The sequence below is a fragment of the Hoplias malabaricus genome, chromosome 3 (genome assembly GCF_029633855.1).
Source record: "Hoplias malabaricus isolate fHopMal1 chromosome 3, fHopMal1.hap1, whole genome shotgun sequence".
In the NCBI taxonomy this organism is placed as follows: Eukaryota; Metazoa; Chordata; class Actinopteri; order Characiformes; family Erythrinidae; genus Hoplias; species Hoplias malabaricus.
The window spans coordinates 72205060-72225471 of NC_089802.1; the positions used below are offsets into that span (position 1 = coordinate 72205060).

The 20412-nt window shown below is 40.1% G+C and overlaps 1 protein-coding gene across 1 annotated transcript in view; it reads left to right on the forward strand.

Annotated features, from left to right (window-relative positions):
• myo10l1 (myosin X, like 1) overlaps positions 1–20412 on the forward strand; it is a 64835-nt gene that overhangs the window by 29889 nt on the left and 14534 nt on the right. The window contains exons 3-32 of the mRNA XM_066665849.1: positions 4662–4820; positions 7303–7490; positions 7804–7938; positions 8086–8210; positions 8588–8601; positions 8760–8844; positions 9341–9447; positions 9551–9680; positions 9850–9968; positions 10347–10493; positions 11569–11669; positions 11774–11840; positions 12181–12273; positions 12405–12473; positions 12603–12685; positions 13040–13148; positions 13283–13363; positions 13517–13641; positions 13853–13973; positions 14335–14441; positions 14767–15046; positions 15167–15979; positions 16333–16456; positions 16605–16848; positions 17633–17728; positions 17970–18063; positions 18273–18328; positions 18910–19052; positions 19627–19821; positions 20073–20230. Of these exons, the coding sequence (XP_066521946.1) occupies positions 4662–4820; positions 7303–7490; positions 7804–7938; positions 8086–8210; positions 8588–8601; positions 8760–8844; positions 9341–9447; positions 9551–9680; positions 9850–9968; positions 10347–10493; positions 11569–11669; positions 11774–11840; positions 12181–12273; positions 12405–12473; positions 12603–12685; positions 13040–13148; positions 13283–13363; positions 13517–13641; positions 13853–13973; positions 14335–14441; positions 14767–15046; positions 15167–15979; positions 16333–16456; positions 16605–16848; positions 17633–17728; positions 17970–18063; positions 18273–18328; positions 18910–19052; positions 19627–19821; positions 20073–20230 (4368 nt within the window). The remainder of the gene's footprint in view (positions 1–4661; positions 4821–7302; positions 7491–7803; positions 7939–8085; positions 8211–8587; positions 8602–8759; positions 8845–9340; positions 9448–9550; positions 9681–9849; positions 9969–10346; positions 10494–11568; positions 11670–11773; positions 11841–12180; positions 12274–12404; positions 12474–12602; positions 12686–13039; positions 13149–13282; positions 13364–13516; positions 13642–13852; positions 13974–14334; positions 14442–14766; positions 15047–15166; positions 15980–16332; positions 16457–16604; positions 16849–17632; positions 17729–17969; positions 18064–18272; positions 18329–18909; positions 19053–19626; positions 19822–20072; positions 20231–20412) is intronic.

Genomic DNA, 20412 nt, shown 5'->3' on the forward strand with positions numbered 1-20412 from the left:
CAGGTAGAAGGCAGCTGTGTTATCTACCACTCAGTTATAATGTGGTCTGTGGCTGGGAAGAGGCTTTGCTGGTCAGCTCCGATAACAGCAAAAGACCTCAATTACAGGCTTCAGATAACGCAAGCAGTTCAATCAAGTTCCCCAGCTATCAGAGCCTGAGTACATGTCCAATTTCTTCTTTAACAGGAGCAGAGTGAGTGAGAGAGCGAATGGGGGGAGGAGAGAGGGGCATTAGAGAGAAATGAGGAGGGGTTCTGAAATCATAGCTTAAAAATTGAGAGAGAATAGAGTAGAGAGAAAGAAATTTCTGTACTGCTGATGAAGAGAATTAGAGCCACCGTCCAAACAGCTGGCTAATACACGGTTCCACAGGTGATTATTTATTAACGTTGCTATCTATGAAAGCATTTTTCATTATTGTTTAACATCCCAAATTACTGCCTTGCACCCATTGTTTTCTGGTAGGATGTGGACACACCACGACCCTGAACAGAATGAAGCGGTTACATATAATAATTGAACAAATGAAGGAGTATACTACTAAGGCATATATTGATATGTAAATTCAAAACTATGTAAACTAGTATTTTGACTCACACGATTTTCCATAATAACATAATAACACACTTGTTCTGATTATATTGCTTGTTACATATATAACATAATACGGACTGGGTTTTAAGGCCTGTTAGAAACTTGGTTATTTCTATTTCTTGTCTGGCTCTCTCTGTTCAGTTTGGTTTTGATCTCTCTCTCTCTCTCTCTCTCTCTCTCTCTCTCTCTCTCTCTCTTTCATGCACACACTCTTTTCGTATCGCTCTTTGAAGATTCCCTCGGGCTAAGACAGCTATGCTTTGCTGAGAAAACTTTTTATTAGCGTGGAAAAAGGCTAAAACATTTCATGCTAGACACACACACCCACAACCCCAGACAAAAACACATTAAATATGGATAATATGTGTATGGCCTGAAAGTCCAGTACTGCCCAAAATGTAAAAGAATGTAATCATCCAACGCTTTTTCTGCATAATCCAAAGGCCTTTATATGTGACTGCATCCCACTTCAGATTAATTCACTCATATTGTGTGAGACACACACACACACACACACACACACACACTAGCTACCCTGGCATGAGCAGAACAGTGATTAGTGCATTATTAATGTGTGACTAAGATTAGAGTAAATGGCCTCATCACAATCTGCATTAAGATCATTTTGTTTTTCATTGCAAATACATGTGGGTGTGAAATGTGAAATAAAACCGAACATTCTAGTAGATGGGTTACATGCATTAACAAGGAAGTGTGAATTGGAGGGCTCTGAAATCACCCACAGTGCACTTGTAACTTGTAGTGAACACAGTGTAATCTACAAATAGTGTAAATGTACCTTGACATATCTCTCTGCTGCTTATCAAACCGCATTAACACTGACTGATAAATATTGTTCTGTATAAGAATAAACTATTTAGTATAAACAGCTACAAACAAAAATCATGAATGAATAAATTAATTCACACGCTTGCTTTTTTATGAGTTTGAATTGATTTTTTCCAGTTGCATTAACAAACCGACATTTACTGCTTGGGTTATATTGATTAATAGATTGATTTAAAAAAAAACTGAAATATAAAAATTATATAATGAAGAAATGGGACTATCAATAGTGTTTCAAGATCTGAAAGACCCAATTTTTTACTGCTTGTCTATCTCTATTAATCTTTCATATTTAATAAATTAAATTCCTTGCAGTGAATTCAGAATTAAAATGAGAGAAACTAAAGCTGTGTCTGAAAAATATAATCTTTTATAATTTGTCTCAACTATTTGTCTTTATTACGGCAGCTTTTTGTACAGACATACTTTTGATATTTACAGAAATCTTTATGAATGTATTTCCAGTATTACATTTAGTTATGAAGTTTTCTGCTTTAACTCAGTTCTGCTTAATCAGTTCAGCTGACGTTTAATGTCCTATAAATAAATCTATAGTGGATTAGAAAATTAATATATTACAAAAGATTATATCAGAAGGTTAGATTTTGCTATTAACATATCATTGTATTTTCAATGTATTTAATTTGTCTCCTCTATTTCATGTACAGTTTTTCCTGATTCTTGTGAAGTCAGTTGCTTAAAGCACAGTGGACTTTTATGACACAAACTGGTGTATATAAAAGAACAGCTCCATATTATAATAGCTTGATAATTAGGCATTGTGATGTCACAAGTCCCCCCGTGTCACAAGTCCACTCATGAAATTTCCTCACTACTAAATATTCCACAGTCAATTGTCAGTGGCATTATAACAAATAGGAAGCCATTGAGAATGACAGCAACTCAGCCACAAAGTGGTAGGCCATGTAAAATTACAGATCAGGATCAGCGGATGCTGAGGCACAGAGGACTGCAACTTTCTGCAATGTCAGTCACTACAGACATCCAGACTTCATGTGGCCTTTAGATTAACTTAAGAACAGCGCATTGAGAACTTCATGGAATGGGTTTTCATGGCCAAGCAGCTGCATCCAAGCCTTACATCACCATGTTAAATGCAAAGCGTTGGATGCAGTGGTGTAAAGCACATTTTCACTGGTCTCTAGAGAAGTGGAGATGTGTTTTCTGGAGTGGCAAATCACGCTTCTCCATCTGGCAATCGGATCGACAAGTCTGGATTTGGTGGTGAAGAGTTCCAATGAAAGAAACTCTTTCAGTGATTCTGAAGAATCCTGATTACTTCAGCAAACCAAGAGAATTTGTAAGATGTATGCTTTGTGGGAACAGTTTGGGGACTGCCCTTTCCACTTCCAAACACGGCTGTGCAGCAGTGCACAAAGCAAGGTCCATAAAGACATGGATGAGTGAGTTTGGTGTGGAAGAACTTGACTGACCTCAACCCAATAGAACACCTTTGAGATGAATTAGAGCAGAGACTATCAGCCAAGCCTTATCTGATCCAACATCAGCGTCTAACCTCACAACTCACTTCTGGAAGAAAGGTGCAGAATTCCCATAAATACACTCCTAAACCTTGTTAAAAGCCCTTCCAAAAGAGTTGAACCCTTTACAGCTTCAAAGGGGATGCCGACTTCATATTAAACCCTGTAGATTTAGAATTGGGTATCACTCAGTTTCATGTGCATCCGATGGCAGGCAAGCAAATACATTTGGCAATATAGTGTACCCTGATGAAAGAATCCTGATTAGATCAGGTTAACTCTACAAAACGTGCACACTTTTGTAGAGTTTCAAATAAATACACCAGGATGTATAGTTATATATAATAAAAATAATCTATGGTTTATATATAGAGTCTGTAGTTTTACATTAATCAATAACTCTCTGTGTCTGTTTGTGGGTGTGTGAGAGGCAGTGACATAGACAGACAAAGTGTTTGAGAGACTGTTGACTCGCAAAGATTTGAGTTCACACTTTAAAGCAAGCTAATGTGTCTGAAAAGTCAGAGAACATAAATTCACCAGCCTTAATGCTCTCTCTCTCTCTCTCTCTCTCTCTCTCTCTCTCTCTCTCTCTCCCACCACCCACACAACATGAACACACACACACACACACATTAGTGGTGGCATTGATTTTCAATCTGTCTCCCAGGCATACCCTGGTGATAAATTGTGATCCATTCCTTTAGACTTTCCCCTCCCCGGTTACAGTGGATATGGATGCCATGACAACAGATGGAGAGAGAGAGAGAGAGAGAGAGAGAGAGAGAACAGATTTTTGGATGAACCAGCTCCAAATCAAACCACATTATCACGTTTCATATCTGAACACAATATGAGACTTAATTTGTGCAGGCCCAAACTCTTTTACAGCAAGTACTGAACACACACACACACACACACACACACACTGAGTGTTTTAAGTGACAGTTTGGCGGGAATAAAATATATAAAATTCTTCTTTACCATAAACATTGTTGATTTGTCAACATTTTTGTTTCTTTAGTTTGACAATGTAGCTATGAGGCTAATCCAGCTAAATAGTAATGGATGCTCATAACCTCACCATACACTCTTTTAAAGTAATCACAAATGGACATATATTTTCTGGCACTCAGTGACAGTTATCTTTAAAAATGGGCATTCAAAACTATTTTATCTGTATAAAATACTTTCAACTCTTTAGTTTTCTTGGACTAAAATAGGCCAAGTATTTGGTGTAGTGATGAGCTCCTGTTGGGAATGGTTGTCTAGGGACTAAAGGAAAGCTCAGCAGTAGTGTGTGTAACAGTGAAGAGTGAAGCTTCCTCTACTAAACCAAAACGTAGCTGCTGCATTATTCAGCCCCAGGCATTCCCTTTAAACGCCAGTGTCCCGGAACGCTGTCCCCTGCAGAGCTCTGTTGACACACTTCTGTGTGTTTCCATGTGTGTGTGTGTGTGTGTGTGTGTGTGTGTGTGTGTGTGTGTGTGTGTGTGAGAGAGAGAGAGAGAGAGAGAGAGAGAGAGAGAGAGAGAGAGAGAGAGATTCAACAAGCCATTTATCGGGGCAAACTATTTATTCCATTGCATGGTATCCAAATCTTTCTGTCTCATAAGAAAGACTACATAGTAAATTTCATTGTCTATATCGGTTATTCTCAACAATTATTGTATTAATACATAATAGATAATAAATATTTTAAAATGTGTGTGTGTGTAGGTGTTGTACCTGCAGCAGGCAGAGGTGAACAGGGAGAAGGTGTACCCCATGCATCAGAGCAGTATTGATGGAGTGGAGGACATGTCCGCTCTGGCTGAGCTGCACGAGGCCGCCATCATGCACAACCTCCACCAGCGCTACCAGAAGGACAACATCTATGTAAGCTCTTCATAAACACACTTAAACGCAAACTTTCACCATGAAAAAATCTCTTTTTAAAAAACTTTCCCATATGTGAGGTATATTAGCAAATTAAACAGTATGTAAATTTAGAATTACAATATCAGCTAATGGTTTACGGAGACCTGAATATGTTTTAATTAAAATTACCCCTAAATATAGGATTCCAGTAAATACATACACTTTGTCCTTAATAGTGGAATAAAATAAAGACTTTTTCTCTTTCAATTAAGTACTCAGAAATATTACTGTACTCACTTCCAGAATTTTAACTGCTAACATGGTACTAAACAAATTCCTTCTGGCTGTTGTTCCTTTAAACTTCACGTCACTGTGTACTTGTTCTACTATCAGCAGGAGCTAAGCTGTGTTTTTGAGGAAATATTTTTCTTCTGCACTGTCCTAATTATGGTGAATTAAAGACAAATTAATGCCTGAGGTTCTTATTAACGTTTCAGTTCTGAGAAGCAATTTTGAAAATGGATTATGTTTTGTCAACTTTTTCCTATTACTACAGTTGTATATGTGCAGGCTGGAATTTACCTCGTCCTTTCAAGTGTAATCAGGGCTTTTTTTATGTTTTACGTTCAGCTGCATGTATGACCGGAGTTTCCTGTCTGAGACGAAGCAAATCCAAACATCTCAGTCAGAGGTTAAAGGGAAAAGCTTTCTGATTAAGACAATTTCCTGTCTAAAGAAAAACATCCCATATCTGAATATAGCCCACACTGTGTATGTTTGTGAAACTGATACTGTACAATACACAGCTAGACATTTTTAGAGAAACGAATGACGATTGGGTGAATATATTGGTTTTTCTGAACTAATTAAACTTTCTCCCAGGATTCTTCTTTTGACTTGAACCTGGCAGGCTAAGCATGGCACTTTTGGGTGGTCAGTTATTTCTGAAATGTATCTGGAAAAACAGGAAATTGAAATAGCTATGACACAATGATAAAAAAAAAACTGAGTAATCTGACAATTGTTTTATAAAAACTGTTAATTCACAGATTCTAGAAACATCTTATTTACTTTTTTTTATTTTTATTTTTAATAATTACCCACCAGGACTGTTATATTTAGTTTTAGAAGAATTATACTCGTTGTTGGAGTTGTTATGACATATAGTTACATTGCACATTGTGAAAAAGCCATACATCTTTTTTAGAAGTCTGTGTCTGGACAAGTTTTGATTTAATTTAACTGAATTGGGTTGTTTAATTGTCTGTTTGAAGTGTCTAATTACAATAATAATTACTGAACTAATCTTTGATTTAAACTCTCCAAACTCTCTCTCTCTCTCTCTCTCTCTCTCTCTCTCTGTGATATCCCCTCTGAGTGTGTGTATATATAATGTCCTAGTGCAGTATGATGGTTCTGACAGTGTTGCAGTGTGACAGTGACTGCCAAGTCATGGTTTTCTTTAAAAAGGAGGGCTTCTGATTGGCTGATAGTGACATGGGGCTTGAACCTCACTAGCCTACATAAATGCACACAAATGTGATTGATGCAGAGCCTTGGGGGATTTGACCACCATGACACCACAGTCCTGTCCACTACACAGACAGTCTTTTTAACCCCATCTCTGACTGTGTGCGTAGTGGTAATGAGCAAAGTTTAACTGTACTCCAGCACCACTTTACCAGGGCCATGAAGTTCAGGAACATTCAGTTCGTTTTCAAGCAGCAAATCTTTATGTACTTCAAACATTTTATTATTACAGCACGGTGGCGCAGCAGGTAGTGTCGCAGTCACACAGCTCCAGGGACCTGGAGGTTGTGGGTTCGATGACTGTCTGTGAGGAGTTGGTGTGTTCTCCCCGTGTCTGCATGGGTTTCCTCCCACAGTCCAAAAACACATGTTGATAGGTTGATTGGTGACTCAAAAGTGACCGTAGGTGTGAGTGAATGTGTGAGTGTGTGTGTTGCCCTGTGAAGGACTGGTGCCCCCTCCAGGGTGTATTCCTGCCTTGCGCCCAATGATTCCAGGTAGGCTCTGGAGCCACCGTGACCCTGAATAGGATAAGCGGTTACAGATAATGGATGGATGTTTCTGTGTGAGGTTGCGCTATGGGTTCAAGGCCAAAACACTGATTATTAACCGAAAATAAATTTGCTGTTTGTCACCCTCTTGTGGCTGCATGTAACAGATTCATAGGGAATGCATGTGATGGGATACAAGTTGTGCATTTCCTCTTAAAAGGGAGCTTTCTTTGTTCATATTGAAATAACGTTCACTTGGTTTTGTGACCATGTTTCAAATTATGCTTATATTATTTCATATAATTGGCTGTTATTTATTTGTGCACAAATAAAATCCTGTGTCACCAATGCGTGATTCAATGAATACAAAACTCTTTGGAAATTTCCAACTAACAAATTATTACACCTAACATCATCTCTCTCTCTCTCTCTCTCTCTCTCTCTCTCACCCCCTCATTCTCGGTCTCTCCCTCTCTCAGACTAATATAGGCTCTATCTTGGCTGCAGTGAACCCATATAAACAGATTGGGGGCCTGTATGATCTCTCTGCAGTAGAGCTGTACAGTCAGCATCACCTGGGTGAACTCCCACCTCATATCTTTGCTGTAGCCAATGAGAGCTATCGCTGCCTCTGGAAGCGACACGACAGCCAATGTGTGCTGATCAGGTATAGCTCATTAACACTCACATTTACACATATGAACACAGTTTTGTGCTATTGGACCAGTCAGGGTTGATGATATAAAGAGACATCCAATACTGTATATAGGATATATGTATATATATATATATATATATATATATATATATCATTTGGTTTTCCCTTTAATAGAGCTTTTTGTGTGTTTTACTATTATATATAAACCACCATCAATTTTCACTGATGGATTAACATACGCTGGTCAAATAAATAGCCCATGTCAGTGAAACGAGTGTGTGTGTGTGTGTGTGTGTGTGTGCGTGCGCATGTGTGTTTGCAGTGGAGAAAGTGGGGCTGGTAAAACAGAGAGCACTAAACTTCTGCTGCAGTTTCTGTCTGTCATGAGCCAAAATTCTGCTGGGACTCCACCCTCTGAGCAAGCAACACAAGTGGAGCAAGCCATCGTACAGAGCAGGTCATTAAACACACAAACACACACACACACACACACACACTTGCATATGAAGAAAATCAAATCTATTTTCCTACATTAACCATTACATCCCAATGAAGAAATTCTTTATGAAAAATGAATCTCGTTTCTTTGCTTTTCTTTTCACAGTCCCATCATGGAGGCTTTTGGGAATGCCAAAACTGTTTACAATAACAACTCCAGTCGATTTGGCAAATTCATCCAGCTCCATTTCTCTCAGTGTGGCAACATACAAGGAGGCCGCATCATCGATTGTATCCTTCACTACATCACTACAGCGTACAACAGAAACAATAGACACTGTGTGTTCAAAATATCTGCCCCACAGCAGAACCCTATAAAGTAGACCAATGATTCCTTATGTTTCAATATGCAGTGATCACAAATTATATAATCAAGTCAACACAATGTCCGAATGAATCCAATTTACTTATGTCCATCTATATGGGGGGATCTTATTTTAATTTGTATTGGACATGCTGAAACAATGTACACAAGTAAATTCAGTTCAGTTAAGTGTATGATCATGGCATCAGGTTCATACACCAATACCCTATTGTAACTGCACTATAGAGAGGATACAATTAATCTGCGCTTTAAGTCCTTGTTTTCCTTTACTTGACTTCCATAGACTTACTTGAAAAGGTAACAAACAACCTTCTGTGTCTTTTATGTGTCTGGGAGGATCTCACAAAAATGTCTTTCCTCTTCTGCTGAGATGTAGTTTTATATTTCCTGACAAAGAGAAAATCGTTTCTCCATGTTGTAGAGCTGATGAGCATCTGTGCCGGTTTATGTTGCAGAACCGTGTGGTGAGGCAGAATCCAGGAGAGAGAAATTATCACATTTTCTACGCTCTACTGGCTGGAGCTGATAAAGGGCAGAAAGGTGAATTAACAGGACCACACTCAAATATGGTATACAAAGTACAAACAGTAAAATATCTATGTAGTTTGTCTACTTACTCATGGGCGCTCAAATGTTAGGGTTGTAGTTCCTACAAGGGTCAACCAGCTGTGGATTGGAAGGGTGGATTTACCATATTTTTAATTTGTTAAATGAAATTACATCATTAATTACTTTCATTTTGAATCTCATTTTTATACATGGCAAAAGTGTATCATATGTTTTTTTCCATCCATCCATAGCTCATTAATAAGAGGCTACTTTAATAATGACTTCATTGTACATGAATAAAAAGTGAATATTCAAGCTGTTCATAACACTATGACAAGATGTTTTGTAAGTCATAATTCATTGACACGATGGGCCTTCACCAAATAAAATATTGTACTGTTTTGTATTTGTGACACATGGCAATCACCTAACCACTTGTTTGTCTCTCACATAAATCACATTAAGCAACTGTATTGTTTTTATGCAGACACATATTACCTGGAAGACCCTCCAGAGTCTTTTCATTTCTTGAGTCAGTCAGGCTGTGTGAAAGATAGGAGTCTGGATGATAAGAAGCTCTACGACAGTGTTATGGTACGACAGTTTCCACTGCCATTGTCAGGTGATTTACAGGCTACATGCTCGAGATGTTCCCCACATATGACTGGCACCCATCACGCTGTCTGTTTTTCTACAGGAAGCACTGAAGGTGCTGGAGTTCACGGAGGAGGAGATCAGAGATATGTTCAAGCTGCTGTCTGGAGTTCTGCAGCTGGGAAACATTGAGTTCATGACAGCAGGGGGTGCTCAAATCACCACCAAACAGGGTGAGTGCAGTAAACTGTCTGAATTTAGCAGTGTATTTATTGTGTGTTTATGTTCACCTAGTTACAGTTCAGAATTTGCTGTCAGAATAGGTCCTCTGTTCAAATGTTTTTGATGACGCTTCATATGTTTGTGATGTGTTCTTTACGCGCTGTATATGTCTCCCCCTAGTGGTCACTAATGTCAGCGAGTTGCTGGGATTAGACTCGTTCCAGTTATCTGAAGTTCTGACCCAGCGCTCCATGATCCTCAGAGGAGAAGAGATATGCTCCCCGCTCACTGTAGAACAGGTAAACAAAAATACACACAAAAACCTCATGGGAGAACAAGTAAAAAAACAAGTGAAAACGCCAATTCCCGTAATGGTAAAGGACTTTAGAATCTGAAAATGGATAAACTTGTTGAACACAGAATTTCCAGATCTCTGAAACAATATCCAGTAGAAAACAAAAGGACAAGTTGTGTTGCCTTCTTTCAAAAAACAAAATGGATGCCGTATCTGCTCCTCAGTTTGCATAATGTTAAAAAACTTTTCAACTAGTAAAAGCTGTTCACAAAATTATACATTCTATTCAAAATCACGTTCATATACAAATATTTACTTCACTCATAAGAGTTAACCTGTAAACATGCCTTCTTAATTGTTCCCTTTTTCTCAAATTTGTCAGGCGATTGATTCACGGGATTCAGTTTCAATGGCTCTGTACTCTCAGTGCTTTTCCTGGATCATCATGCGAATCAATCGAAAGATCAACGGCAAAGACAACTTCAAATCCATTGGCATCCTTGACATCTTCGGTTTTGAGAACTTTGAGGTGAATATAAACACAGACAGATGACTCTACTTTAACACATTTACTGAATGTTCTTTTTAATACAATGTTTTTAATAAAAATAATTTTAGACACCTTTCCACTTCCCCAGACGTAGACGACCGGTCAAGACATGATTGTTGCTTTAGTTTGAACAGGATCTACATGGCTAACATTTGCAAACATCAGATCTGAACAGAGACCTATATTTTCCTCCTAAATACACCAACTAAAAATTTATTCATTCATTATCTGTAAGCGCTTATCCAGTTCAGGGTCGCAGTGGGTCCAGAGCCTACCTGGAATCATTGGGCGCAAGGCAGGAATACACCCTGGAGGGGGCGCCAATCTCGACGCAACAAAAACGCTTACTCACACATTCACACACTTTTGAGTCATCAATCCACCTACCAACGTGTGTTTTGGACTGTGGGAGGAAACCGGAACACCCGGAGGAAACCCACGCAGACACAGGGAGAACACACCACCTCCTCACAGACAGTCACCCAGAGCAGGAATCGAACGCACAACCTCTAGGCGCCTGGAGCTGTGTGACTGCGACACTACCTGCTGCACCACTGTGCCCCCCACTAAAAATTTATTTCAGCATTTTCAAACCACATTCAGCTCTACAATAAAGCTGTTAGACATACTCCCAGTAAAATGGACAGGAATATGGATGCTACAGATGTTTACAGTTTCTTGTGATACTTTTTAGGACTAGAAGCCTGATTTTGAAATATCTATGTTTCAAAATAGAAATAATAGTGTTAAAACAGGCAAAATCTACATTAATTTATTCATTCATCTTCTGCTTCAGCTTCATCCTGATCAGGGTCACTGTAGACTACCATTGGGCAGAAGGCAGACAATTTGACTACATCCATTACATTGTGTCAGTGTACAGTTTTTATGGGATTGTTCCATTAATATAAGTCTTTATGCACGCACCTCTTTTTCTCAATAACACACTCTCTTGAAGTCTCAGACAGAGTCTGAACACACTAGTGATAATGTTGTGTCACACACTTGCAGATGTGAAAGTCTCACCCACACATCTTCTGCATGTGTTTCACAGGTGAACCGTTTTGAACAGTTCAATATCAACTACGCTAATGAGAAGCTGCAGGAATACTTTAACAAGCACATCTTCTCTCTGGAGCAGCTAGAGTACAACAGGTAAAGGCTAACTACTTATGAGCTTACTGTTGGAATAACTGACGTGTTTTGAAACATTAATAGCTGTTGTACATATGTAACTCGGTGCTTGCTCTGTCATATAGAGAGGGTATTCGCTGGGAGGCCATAGACTGGATGGACAATGCAGAATGCCTGGATCTGATTGAAAAAGTAAACACACTCTAACCTCTCTATTTATGTTATATCATTGCTGTCAAAAGTAAAACATTCATCTCCAAAATAGTAACTTTAAAGGAGAAGGAGAAACCCTTTTATAAATGATGTACCAAACTAAAAACGGAGATCTGTCAGGTTTGAAAGTGTAAAGCTTAAATGTTTTTAAAAACCCATATTTAATTCCCTTGATTTTAAGAAATAAAATGAGAATGGATCCAGAACAGTAATATTATATGAACATCTGCATATGCATCTATTTTTCTTCTCTTGGCAGTTTGATATATAGCTGTTCTTGGTGCTGATCTGTATTTAAGATTGTCTTTGTGTGTATCAGAAACTGGGCATGCTGGCACTGGTTAATGAGGAGAGTCGTTTCCCTAAAGGCACTGACTTCACTCTGCTGGAGAAACTACACAGCCGACACTCAGTGAGTTAAACACACACACACACACACACACACACACACACTGTACAGATGGCTTAAAAACAAACATTCCCTACATGCTATAACAGACACAGATGTCCAAATATACACTCATGTTATTGATGTCTCCTCAGACTAACCCTTACTATGTGAAGCCCAGACTGGCAGACCATCAGTTTGGCATCAAGCACTATGCTGGAGAGGTGGGTTTCTGTCTGTGAGCTTTAGTGTGTGTGTTTGTACTTATGCATGATGTATGTTCTCAATCTCTCATTCTTCTCATTCCTCTCTTCCCTCTCTTCTCTTTCTCTGTCTGTTTCTGTTTCTCTCAGGTTTTGTATGATGTAAGAGGGATCCTGGAGAAGAACAGAGACACGTTTAGAGATGATATCCTGAACATGCTGAAGGACAGCAGGTTAGAAACATGCACAAATAATATATACCAAGAATAAAAATACCATAGGTTTATATATACTACTTATATTTAGTGACTTCAGTTACTTCACGCTGCTCTTACTGGGGGATAGAAATTCAGTTATGCACAAATAACTTGTATAATCTACAAAAAAAGCAATAAATTCAATAGAATACACTGGAGCAGCTCACCTTGTTTATGAGGTCATAATGTTTAATGCCAAGTAAGTAATGAGTGAGTATCTTGGGTTGAAACATGACTTATTTAGAATTGTATTATAAAATATGTATAAATCATAAAGGTATTTGTATGAATTGTGTGTGTGTGTGTGTGTGTGTGTGTGTGCAAACCCAGGCTGGACTTCATCTATGACTTGTTTGAGCAAGTTGGCAGCAGAAATAATGAGGAGACTCTGAAGATGGGCACAGCCAGAAAAAAGCCCACTGTCAGCTCTCAGTTCAGAGTGAGTTCCGGACAGCCAGGACAGGGCTTAATCAACATAAACATAATCAATTCTGACTGACAGCTTTTCAGTAGTAATTAAAAATACAACGTTTTCATTGTATAAACGTTATTGTTCATCTCTTCATTATTTAGGACTCCCTTCACTCCCTAATGGCTACTCTCAGTGTGTCCAATCCCTTCTTTGTGCGCTGCATCAAACCCAACATGGAGAAGGTGAGGTTTGCCACTGCTTTGGATTTGCTATCAATAAGATACAAAATCTTTATGCCGTTTTTTATATTTATGCCATTATACTATACTATTTCTGGTCTGAACCCACAACAAATAATGCCGTAACTGACCATGCACTTCATTTGATGTCTTTAGACGCCCAACAGTTTTGTCCCTGAAGTGGTTCTGAATCAGTTGCGCTACTCAGGAATGCTGGAGACAGTGAAGATCCGTAGGGCAGGCTTCCCTGTCAGACGCACTTTCAAAGACTTCTTCAGCAGGTGAGGTTATAAACTCATACTGGATAATCCCAATTTCTTTTTCAGCATGTTAATCTTGTGCTGGCGTCAATCACTGTGAGAATGTCTTCTTAGCCACCTGCTTGAAAACAAAACGGCTGAACAGTTTCTACCACAGAATACGCAGCATGAAGGAGGGGAAGTGAGGTATCAGGATAAATGATAATGTAAGTTTTTATGTGTCTTTGTGCAGATATAAAATCATCCTGAAGGACAGAGGAGCAAGTGCTGAGGGAGATGAGAAGAAGAAAAGTATGGACCTGCTTACCAAATATGACAGTGCAAAGAAAGAATGGCAGCTTGGAAAGACGAAGGTGCTCTAGAAGTCTTTATCTTCTCTTTATTGTTTCTCTTCCATTGTCCTTGTCATGTTTTAAGTTTTTCCTGTCTTTTTAATTACGTTTAAATTTATTTCCTTTACCAGACACTCCTATCCAGCAAAACCTTTACACTGACCATTGTTTTATCATTTCTGTCACCTGTGCCTTAATATATTTAAAAGCTATTAGTCTGATTATTGGCTTAGATTATTGGTTGATTTTGTAGGAATAGAATAGTGAATGTCTGTTTTTCTGTCTCTCTCTGTCATGCACACACACACACTTTTTTATATGTACACTGAGATACAGTAGAGCCCTAAGAATCCATGTTCTCTGTGCTCTGACTTATTTACAGGTGTTTATGAAGGAGTCTCTGGAGCAGAAGCTGGAGAAGGAGAGAGATGAGGTGCGCCGCAAAGCCGGCCTCATAATACGGGCATACCTGCTTCGTTACATAGCAAGGTAATAAATGTATATGTTTGTATGTGTATGTTCTTTGATTTCATTATGGAAGCCGAGATGAAAAAACATCATTTTTTCACTTATCGCCTTTAGTTTAAGTTCTGAAAATCTTAACTGTTCTTAGACAATGTTCCCCACTGAGGTTACTCTCATCATGACTGCTGTGATGGTAAATCACTCCAAAGAAAAGTTTCTCTGGAAAAATTTGACCTCAAAGGTGTTACTATGTGACTTGTGTAGAATTTTGAAGAATATAGAATTTTTATTCATCCCACTGAAGATCTGAACAGGGAGGTACTAATCTATGGTCCTTGTTTATTTTTAGGAAGCAATTTAAGAAAGCACTTTTCAGCATCGTGACTCTCCAGAAGAACTACCGTGCCCATTTCTACCGGCGGCGATTTCTACGAAAACGCTCAGCGGCGCTTGTACTCCAGAAACACCAGAGGGGACAGATGGCGCGACGCAAATGCCGAAAATTACGAGAAGAGAAGAAAAAGAGAGAGGAGGAAGAGAGGAAGAAGAAAGAGGAGAAAGAGAAAAAGACAGAAGCAGAGGGAGCACAAGCAAAAGAAGGAGAAGCAGAAGAAAATGAAAACACACAAGTGAGCACACACTTTAATTCCAGAGCCAATTCCAATTGCTTTTTTTCAAAATAATATAAAATAATATTGATAAAATAATAATGTTTATTCAATCTTTATTTTTGTGTCTCTTTCCAACAGACAACAGATGAAGAGTGTCGTCAGATGGAAGAGATTCTGCGTCTGGAGCGGGAGATTGAGCGTCTGCAGAAGCAGAGAGAGGATGGAGTGTCTATGTTGTGTGAAAGTTCTCGGCAGGAGCTTCGTCTGCGTCGGGACGCTGAGACCCTGAGGCAAAAGAAGGAAGCGTCTCGTGCTGCCACTCAATCCCTTGACCTGCAAAACTTTGACCCCAAACGGGTCTCCCCTGCACCTCCCCCTGCGGTTCCTGAAGAAGAAGAGGTGGATGAAGGCTTCCATGCTGAGGAGGAGTGCATCCCGCTGCCAGATATCCCACCACCAGCTGAAGGGCCTCCTGATCAGGAAATTTTAGCCACTTTACCCCCTCCTCCTCCAGCATTTGCAGAGGGCACGGTAGGATCTGGAACTGCAGCTGCTGCTCCAGGCGTCCCAGGGGCTCCTAATGCACCAACTCCTCCTCCCCCACCTCCTCCACCACCACCTCCCCCACCTCCTCCACCTCCACTACCTGGAGAGGCTCCAGAGGCAAAGAATGAGGTCTCAGAGCCCAAGAAACAGGACGCAAAAGAAGGAGAAGAGAAAAAAACAGAGGACAGAGAAGGTGTGGACCGAGCCAGCAAACTGACCGCATCTGAGTCCATGGTGGATGCGGAAGAGCCCATCTACAGCTTGCCGCTTGACACAGAGTCTGACTATGACCAGGATGAGCTGGAGGACGGCCAAAGCAGCACAGCCGCTACTGATCCAGAACATGCTCGCAAATCGACCTGCACAAACGCCAGCCAAGAGTCCTACAACCGAAGCTCTGACTCGGTCAGACACACACACACACACACACACGCACAAACACACAAGCACTAAACAAGTTTGAGAAATATTTTCAAAACTAGGAGTCTGTTAAAAAAAGATAACTGTGAGCTAAGAAAAATTCTGAAAAAAGAACTATCAACACTCTCACTCTCTCTCTCTCCCTCTCTCTGTATCTCACTCCCTCTCTTTCTCTCTCTCGCACACATGCACACACACAAACATAAATGTAAAAAATTCACCCTTAAAACATGTACTACTTGCTGTTTAACAGGCGATGACACAGTCTCAGCCTGATGTAGTAGCTGAACATCACAGTAATGGAAATGCTAACACTAACATTTCTTTCAATTTTTCAGTATGTAGAGAGTGATGAAGAGCATGATGGATACGCAGACACGGATGAAGAGGTGTCTAATGGAAAAGTGAATGTGCTAAATGGTAATGGGCCTCCATACTTCCACAGCTACCTCTATATGAAAGGTGAGTTAAAATGACCCTGAATATTAATAACGTTTCTCTTTGTCTTCCATAAAATACACAGATCTTGACAATGAATACAGATATCACAATGCCCTCCCTATATTATTTAAATGGCTATTTTTTTCTCCCTCAATCTGTTTCCCTGTAGCTGGTTTGATGATCCCATGGCGAAGGCGCTGGTGCGTGCTGAAAGACGAGACGTTCATGTGGTTTCGCTCTAAGCAGGAGTCTCTGAAGTCCGGCTGGCTCTATAAGAAAGGCGGAGGTCTGTCCACTCTGTCCCGGAGGAACTGGAAGATGCGCTGGTTTGTGCTGCGTGACTCCAAGCTCATGTACTTCGAGAACGACAGTGAGGAGAAGCTGAAGGGAACCATTGACATCCGCACAGCCAAGTAAACAACACAGAAAGACACTTAAGCAGTCATATGCAAACTTTGGGCATGAAAGTATAAATTAATGGATACACAGCAACACTATTGGCAACAAATAAAGTATAAAATGTGTCCAGGGCAAATGAAATTAAAATCAATCACTAATCATATTTTGCAATAAAATATATGAATAAATTAAATTAGGTTGGCACGGTGGCGCAGCAGGTAGTGTCGCAGTCACACAGCTCCAGGGACCTGGAGGTTGTGGGTTTGATTCCTGCTCCAGGTGACTGTCTGTGAGGAGTTGGTGTGTTCTCCCCGTGTCTGCGTGGGTTTCCTCCGGGTGCTCCAGTTTCCTCCCACAGTCCAAAAACACACGTTGCTGGTGGATTGGCGACTCAAAAGTGTCCGTAGGTGTGAGTGTGTGAGTGAATGTTTGTGTGTCTGTGTTGCCCTGTGAAGGACTGGCGTGGGTGTATTCCCCCCTTGCACCTAATGATTCCAGGTAGGCTCTGGACCCACTGCGACCCTGAATTGGATAAGCAGTTACAGATAATGAATGAATAAATTAAATTACCATATTGCTATAAAGGTTGGCATACAAGCCCCTAACTTTTGTATACAAAAGTGTCTTTCTTAATTATATATATATTTTTTATTTTATTTTATTTATTTTTTTATTATTTTTATTTATTTATTTATTTTTATTAAATAATCATGCTTGCTGCTTGCTGGGCTTGCAGGATTTTATCCTGTAGAGACATGTAATTAGATCAATGAAAAATGTCTGTTTTGCTTTGTCCAGGGAAATAGTGGATAACCATGAGAAGGAGAATGCTCTAAACATTGTGACAGATGAGAGAACGTATCAAGTGTTTGCTGAGTCGCCAGAGGATGCCAGGTATGTGTCTTTAGTTTCTTTTACACATGCAGTTTTACCCTAGGGTTTGCTAGTAATTAAACTGGAAAAGTTCAGTTTGAATATGAGCCAGATTTGACATCTCAGTAAAGTCCGCCCAGCAAATTACCAGTGCAAGACTCATTTAAAAATACTTCTTGCAGTTCAAAGTGTATTTTTAAGTGGGTTTCACAAATAAAGTGATGGAACTGATATACTTTATTACTTTTGTTTCTCTCTATAGTGGTTGGTTTACTGTCTTGAGTCGAGTACACACTGCCTCTCCTGAGCAGCTGCTGGAGATGTCCCATGAGCAGGCCAACCCCAAGAATGCCGTGGTCAGTGTCCTTTTTCTATTTCTGCTTAGTGTACTCTACTGCAGTGTTTCCCAATCCCAGACCTCCTGTGTGATTTCTGACACAATGTGAATTGTATCAGGTGTTCCCAGGTGCACCAACTAGTTTCAGAGTCTCAGCCTTTATTTTACGTGTCCTTTTACAAAATAAACAATGAAAAATATCTCTTTGTTTTATGCTTCCTGTAACAGGGCACTCTGGACGTGGGGCTGATTGACTCTGTCTGTGCATCTGACAATCCTGACAGGTGAGTCTGTTAGTTGGGGCCCTAAATGTCTATTTAAATATAAATGCAAATAAAAAAACCACAGAGGTCGCTCTCTTGCCTAGACTGCCTAGTCCAAATGTGGGTGTGTCTATGGAAGTCATGGGATACAGCTGAGAGTGTTTTAGCGGCACGGTGGCGCAGCAGGTAGTGTCGCAGTCACACAGCTCCAGGAACCTGGAGGTTGTGGGTTCGATTCCCGCTCCGGGTGACTGTCTGTGAGGAGTTGGTGTGTTCTCCGGGTGCTCCGGTTTCCTCCCACAGTCCAAAAACACACGTTGGTAGGTGGATTGGCGACTCCAAAGTATGTGTGTGTCTGTGTTGCCCTGTGAAGGACTGGCGCCTCCAGGGTGTATTCCCGCCTTGCGCCCAATGATTCCAGGTAGGCTCTGGACCCACTGTGACCCTGAATTGGATAAGCGGTTACAGATAATGAATGACAATGTTATGTTTTGTTTCTCTTCTGCACCATTATATGGTTTTGGACAGTAGTCATCCTTACAAAGTTATTTGTGATTCCGAAATATGTAATAGTAACAGCAGTCTTACTCTCTGCCCGGCAGGCCCAACTCCTTTGTAATCATCACGGCCAATCGAGTGATCCACTGTAACACTGACCTGCCAGAGGAGATGCACCACTGGATCAGCCTCCTACAGAAGCCTAAAGGAGACTCCAAGATTGAGGGGCAGGAGTTCCTGGTTAGAGGTCAGTTGTGCATGGCCAGCTCTGCATCCAGACATTGGAATGATACTGCTATGTCATCAGGTGGCAGGATATTAAAATTTGTAAGCATATTTTCAGATGTAACCAGGAATTAAAATGATGTTTGAAAGTTTTTGAAGAGTTTGCTGACATTATTGGCAGCTCTTTACTGTAGGACATTGTTTAGAATGCTTCATGTGACCTTCACAAACCTCTGAAAACCTTTCTCCACTTCATCAATCTTCACACAACCGACACTCTTTGTCAAAAATGATTGGCCCTTCATTCTGTTTTATCTTTCTGACTGTGACTGCAGGTAGAATTATAAAACTGTACTAAATGGGCAGAATAATTTACACTATAAAGTTATTTAGAGTATGACAGAAAGCAATTCCATATTATTCCAGAACAGTTAACGTTCATAAATGTTCCTAAGTGTAGCTTATAGTGTGTCAGCCATATCATATTTTTAAGAAATCCTGAAACCCCTGTTGTTAGGGGGGTTAGGGTTATTTGTGTCCTCTCCTGCTCTGTGAACTGGAGAAGTGTGTAACATACTTGTATGCTTGTATTCCAGGTTGGCTGCACAAAGAAGTAAAGACTGGAACCAAGAGCAGTGCACTGAAGCTGAAGAAGCGCTGGTTCGTCTTGACTAATAACTCTTTGGACTACTATAAGTCAGCAGAGCGCAGTGCATCCAAAATGGGCACCCTGGTCCTTAACAGCCTCTGCTCTGTGGTCCAGCCTGAGGAAAAGGTCTTCAAAGAGACAGGTGAGCACAACCATAATAATGGATGATTTTTTAATTACATAAAGGTATTTAAGCAAGAACAGAATGCTGTCTACTTATGGCTACTTACTTTGTATTAATTACATTTGTAAATGACTGGGTAAGAACTAAGTGACAGATGCACTTGTGTTTATAGTTCTTTGAAAATCATAGCTTTAAATTGCTAGTAATTATTGTCCCATTTAGAAATGTTTTTCTTCCATAACTCTGCTAAAATACTGCTTGTTCCACAGGTTACTGGAACATAATTGTTCATGGGCGCAAACATTCCTACCGCCTCTATACTAAGATGCTGAATGAAGCCATGAGATGGGTGTCGGCCATCCAAGGTGTCATCGAGAACAAGGCACCTATCGAGACACCAACACAGCAGCTAATCAGAGACATCAAGGTAAACATGAATCCAACCAGCCTGGTTTGCCCAGGCGCTCTTCATTTCTGCATGGTTGGTGTAATTTTCTGAGCTTAGTTAATTGAATCAAACGTACAGCATTTTGAAATGTGAACTGTCTGTGATTCCGGGTGGGCCCCGGACCCACCGCGACCCTGAATTGGATAAGCAGTTACAGACAA